The sequence below is a fragment of the Mus musculus genome, chromosome 2 (genome assembly GCF_000001635.26).
Source record: "Mus musculus strain C57BL/6J chromosome 2, GRCm38.p6 C57BL/6J".
NCBI classification, from domain to species: Eukaryota; Metazoa; Chordata; class Mammalia; order Rodentia; family Muridae; genus Mus; species Mus musculus.
The window spans coordinates 24,914,506-24,920,505 of NC_000068.7; the positions used below are offsets into that span (position 1 = coordinate 24,914,506).

General features: G+C 46.0%; 1 protein-coding gene across 40 annotated transcripts in view; it reads right to left on the reverse strand.

Annotated features, from left to right (window-relative positions):
* Ehmt1 (euchromatic histone methyltransferase 1) overlaps positions 1 to 5,138 on the reverse strand; it is a 128,875-nt gene extending 123,737 nt beyond the window's left edge. For 18 of the 40 annotated variants that reach the window (XM_030252227.1, XM_030252218.1, XM_030252223.1 and 15 more), the window contains exon 1: positions 5,049 to 5,137. In XM_030252227.1, the coding sequence (XP_030108087.1) occupies positions 5,049 to 5,111 (63 nt within the window). In that variant the 5' untranslated portion in view covers positions 5,112 to 5,137. Of the gene's footprint in view, positions 1 to 4,685; positions 5,022 to 5,048 lie in introns of those variants that run through there. The other 22 variants (XM_030252222.1, XM_030252209.1, XM_030252230.1 and 19 more) reach the window with 4 other exon arrangements.
* Positions 5,139 to 6,000: the final 862 nt, after the last annotated feature.

Genomic DNA, 6,000 nt, shown 5'->3' on the forward strand with positions numbered 1-6,000 from the left:
CCTTGAGACAAAAGCCTTGGAACCAAACTGTTCTCAAGTCCTGAACATACAGTTAAACACAACACACACATGCACAAACACACAAAAGCACATCCCCTCAAAATGACTTCCAGGCAGGTATTTCATATTTAACCAAACTTTTTCTTCAAGTATGATAGTGTACACTAAGTATATCTATATTTTTAGACATTCCAAAAGGTTTGATGCCATTGGGGCCTATTTTTAGTTTTTTTGAGTTGTTTGTTTGCTTGTTTTGAGACAGAGTCCCACCTCAAATGCTGTAAACTTTTGACATTGCTGAGGATGACCTAATCTCCCTGCTGAGATCACAGGCATGCATCTAAACCAGCACCCTAGCAATGAACTACAGCCTCAGTCCAACTGTCTATGTAAGCAGCTACTAGAAAATATTTCATCCAGAAGGAATAGAGTATGAGAGAGCAAGAACAGTAGGCCAAATTCCAAAGACAATGCTGCATACCAGGCCAAGAAAATGTTCATTCAAGGACCGGCAAGACGGCTCAGCGGGTAAGAGCATTGACTGCTCTTCTGAAGGTCATGAGTTCAAATCCCAGCAACCACATGGTGGTTCACAACCCATAATGAGATCTGATGCCCTCTTCTGATGCATCTCAAGACAGCTACAGTGTACTTACATAAAATAAGAAATAAATCTTTTTTAAAAAAAAAAAAGAAAAAAGAAAGAGAAAATGTCCATTCTAGCTAGCAGGTGAACACAGAGTGTAAAAGAGTTAAATTGCTCAGTTTCTATTACTGGACGTACACACATAATCCCTACAGCTGGTAAGTAAAGGCATATATTCAGAAACATAAAATTGCTGTAGAAGACTAAAGAGCTTTCAAAAATGGCTCTTGGGGGCTGGAGAGATGGCTCAGTGGTTAAGAACACTGACTGCTCTTCCTAAGGTCCTGAGTTCAAATCCCAGAAACCACATGGTGGCTCACAACCATCTGTAATGAGACCTGACACCCTCTTCTGATGCATCTGAAGATAGCTACAGTGTACTTGCATATAAATAAATAAATAAATAAATAAATAAATAAATATTTTTTAAAAACAGCTCTTAGCACTGACTTTTTTCTGGGGGGTTTCTCTGTATAGCCCTGGCTTGTCTGGAACTCACTTTGTAGACCAGGCTGGCCTCGAACTCAGAAATCTGCCTGCCTCTACCTCCCTAGTGCTGGGATTAAAGGCGTGTGCCACCACGCCCGGCGACTTTTTTAATTATATGTATACATATTCTAAAAGCAAAAAGATTTTGTTTTGGGGATTGGTGCTTGGTTTTTGGTGGTGGTTGGTTTCTTTTGTTTTTCAGGATAGTTTTTCTCTGTGTAGTTCTGGCTGTCCTAGAACTCCTCTATAGACCAGGCTGGCCTTGAATTTACAAGTCTGCCTGCCTCTTCCTCCTGAGTGCCAGGACTAAAAGAATGCTCCACCACACCTGGATGTTTTTACTCTTTGAGACAAATTCTAAATTTTTTCTTTTTTCTTTTTTTTTAAAGATTTATTTAGCCAGGTGGTGGTGGCTCACACCTTTAATCCTAGCACTTGGGAGGCAGAGGCAAGTGGATTTCTGAGTTCGAGGCCAGCCTAGTCTACAGAGTGAGTTCCAGGACAGCCAGGGCTACTTACGCTGAGAAACCCTGTCTCCAAAAAAGAAAACAACAAAACAAAACAATTAAATAAATAAATAAAAGATTTATCTATTTTATTTATATAGAGTACACTGTAGCTATCTTCAGATACACACCAGAAAAGAGTATCAGATCCCATTACAGATGATTGTAAGCCACCACGTAGTTGCTAGGAATTGAACTCAGGACCTCTGGAAGAGCAATTAGTGCTCTTAACTGTTAAGTCATCTGTCCAGCCCCAAATTCTAATACTGTACCCCAGGCTAACCCATGTTATGATCTTCCTGCTTCAGCTTCCATGTGATAAAATCATTATTATGCACTTCCATACCTAATTAAAATGTAATATTAAAGAGAAACAACACCAGGCATGGTAATATACCACACCAGTGACCCCAGGAAGATCAGGAGTTCAAGGCCAGCATTAGGGACACAGCAAGTCAGAGGTCAACCTGGGACACGTGAAGAGACCCTATCTCAAAAAAAAAAAAAACCACACACAACAACAACAAAAGCAAATTGGGACTGGGAGAGATAACTCAAAAGTTAGAGACTTGTTGCTGTTTCAGAATAGTGCCTGGGGTTTAACTCCCAGCACCTACTTGATGGTTCATAACCACCCTAACTCCAGTTCCACGGTTTCACTGCCTCCATTGACACCTGACCCGGAAATACAAAATGTAAAACATTCATACACATAACGTTATACATAAAGGCAAAAAATTCGTGCACAAAAAATTAAGTAATTTTAAAAATCTTAATAAAAAGATACATATTAGCCACCCTATTAAGTACAGATTTTGTTTTGGAAGGCCCTCCTGCTATATGATAACATTTTTGCTGAGACAAAAGCCCTATGTGGGGCTGGAGAGATGGCTCAGCCAGTAAGAGCACCCTGCTCTTCTGAAGGTCCTGAGTTCAAATCCCAGAAACCACATGGTGGCTCACAACCATCCATAAGGAGATCTGACTCCCTCTTCTGGAGTGTCTGAAGACAGCTACAGTGTACTTACATATAATAAATAAATAAATCTTTAAAAAAAAAAAAAAAGAAAAAGAAAGCCCTATGTATCAGACACAGTCTGATCCTGTGACTGGGACATACATTTAAACCCAAGAAGTGGAGGAGCCCACACCAACCTGCAAACTAGAGAATAGGAGACACATGAATAAACCTCTCCACTACCTAAGTAGTTCTTAGTGTGAAAAGGTATTGGGGGTTGGGGTAGAGGGAAGATGGGGATTTAGGTAAGTTTCAAGTGTCACCTCTCCTGGGTTAAATCATTCCACAATTTGTGAACCCTAACCAGTAAATATTTCAAGAATCAATGAGGATGAAGCCATGCTGATCCAATTCCACAGTACTGTATAAGAGCTGTGTACTTATAAGTACACCTGTCATGTACTTCAAGGATAACACTTAAAATCACAACTCCACACAGGTATAAGTCATGGTTTTGTAAGCATGGGCTTTGTAGAAACAGCCTGTGTCTTCTAATGCATCAAACCCTTTGTAATCCTGGGGCTATGTGCCTTTTGCCTTGCCTGCAAAGGGATACCAGAGAACCTACTTGGTAAGACTACTGTCATGTTTACAGGCTACAGTATGCACAAAATGCCTACAGTGGGGCTGGGACCAGGCACAAGCTCACCCCACACACAATCTATGTAATTTGCCTGTAAAATCAAAGAAACTGGAGACCACTGACACCCACCCTTTTCTGAGAGTGAGAGGAGCAGGTTTGAAATAAGCTACAACCAGGCTAGCTTTGAACATGCAATCCTCCTGCCTCGGCCTCCAAAGTGCTAGGATAACAAGCAGGCACTACCACACTCAGCTTCTTCAATCAGAATAAACACCAACTATGTGTCTAGCACTGAAAAATGGCAAAGCTGGGGGCTGGGGAGACAGTTCAGCAGTTAAGAGAGCTACTCTGGCTACTCTTCCAAAGGTCCTCAGTTCAATTCCCAGCAACCACGCATTGGCTCACAATCATTTTAATGGGACTGAATGTCCTCTTCTGTCATGCAGGCATACATGCAAATAGAGCACTCGTATACATAAGTCTTTAAAAAGAAAAATAGCCAGGCCTACAACTGATCAAGCAAAGTTACTTAACCCCTGCAAAGTCTTATTGTCTTCATCTCCTAAATAGGAAATAACAATACTTGCTGCACGAGACATTATACAACCTGGATGGGATAACCCCTCAGAGGGGTTTAAACAACACCAGAAACATAAATGCTCGATAAATGATTGAGATTCACTATGTATCTCCTTCCTTACACTCCTGGAAATGACTTAGATTATCTCATATACATTTGTGTTCTTGGTGCCAAAGTCAGTTCTTGAACGTTCCAAGTACTCAACAAATCCTCCTTCCATTAGATCTGAAAACTAGCCATTCACTTATACGAATACCCCTCAAAAAGGCGAGAATGAAGAAAGAAACACAAGGACCATACACTATGAGGTAAAATGTACTGCTAAGCCAATGCACCGTATGTGCTAGCTTCTCAATACACCTTCACTTTCTGAGGTCTGGAAATCCCAAAAGCTAAGTATTCCCTCTGCAAATTTTGGAGAAAAACGTTAGGTTATACTTTCTTCCAAATCGGCCCCGTACTTCGACCCTACGAACACAACTCTAGTGCGTTCTGAGGACCCCGGACTCCTGCCGGCCCTTCCCAGCTCCGGGAAGACAGCGGTCCCTCTCTCCCGGCCATAACGTCTACGCCGCAAAAACCAGGAAGCAAACTATCCCGCAGAAAGAGCAGAGGGAAAGCCACCACGCGAACAAAAGACCGCTAATTCGCCGTCTCCCGCCGCTTTAGTGCCATTGGTGAAGAAATAAACTTGGGTCCGCAGACATTCCTCTGTCGAGCGTGCTGCCCGTGGTCACCCTGCTGCAGCGGCTTTGTGCGCGGGAGGCGCGCGGGACCGGCCAACTTTTCCTTAAAGATGGTGCCACGCTCTCGCGGCGAGTGAAAGGTCACGGAGCGGGGCAGCAGGCGCAGGCCCGCCTCACCTCCGGCGCGCACAAGTTGGCCCGGTCCACTTTGCCTTTTGTCTCCGCCACCCCCGCTCCGACCCGGCCGCGGTCAAGCTCCGGGCTTCGGGATGCGGAGCCGCGGCCTCCTACCGTCCGCCACCGCACTGCCGCCGCCACCACCGCCGCCGCCGCCGCTGCTGCTCGGGCCCGCCGTGCACAAAGCGCTCCGGCGGAGCACGGGCCGGACGCTGGGGCCTCCGCGCAGCCGGGCCCGATGCAGCGGGGGCGCGCGGCCCCACCCAGCTCGTGGTTCGCTTGGGTTCCTGTCCCCTCGCCGCGGCTGTTGCAATCACAGCCGTGGCCTGCAGCCCAGCGCCGACAGCCGGCCCCGCACCTCACCTCAGCATCAGCGGCGGCCATGGCCCGGGCCCGCAGCGTGGCCCCGCCCCTCCCGCGCGCCATCGCCCCGCCCGCGCCTCGCGGCCTAGGTCCGGGGCGGGGCTGGCCGGCCACTCCTGCGCCTGCGTGAGCACCCGCGGCTGCGCACCGGGACCCACCCGTGCGGCGCCTGCGTCTGGAGGCGAGGCCAGGTGGCGCCTGCGCGCTGAAATTCAACCTGGGCTCCTGGAGCTGAGAGGTCACCAAAAGGAGCTGCTCTGTTTCCCGTTTCTTTGGTTTCGCTCTCTCTCATTTACCTGCAGTCCACCAATATTACTTGGAAAGTTTCAGAAATAAGGTATCCCTACGTTTCAAAGTTATGTGCCGTTCTGAGTGAGCCTAGGAAATCGAGTTTCCGCTTGGTTCCGCTGGGTGCTGGCTGACCACCCTTTTGTACCACTTGTTTACACTACGAGCTACTACTGACTTGCTGACTGTCAACGTCCCACTGGGTTTCCACACTATAAACTTGAGTCCTGACAATCCTTATTCTATTTATTAGTGACCCCCAAAATGCAGGGAAGGTGATGAGACCTTACCAAAATCCTAAAGAACCATAAAGTGCTCCCTTTAAGCGGAAAGGCAGAAGATTTCAATAAACAAGGTTTTTTTGTTTTGTTTTTCTTTTGGGTTTTTTTTTTTTTCTTTTTGGTTTTTTTAGAGACAGGGTTTCTCTGTATAATTTTGACTGTTCTGGAACTCACTTTGTAGACCAGGCTGGCCTTGAACTCAGAAATCTGCCTGCCTCTGCCTCCCAAGAGCTGGGATTAAATAAAGGCATGCTCCACCACTGCCGGGCAATAAACAAGTTTGAAACATGGGGTAGCCAAGAGAAGAACGCTAAGAACTCACTTCCGATGAAATTGTAAAAGAAATCTATGCTAGTTCTGCTGTTGAACTTCACATTCCAAAA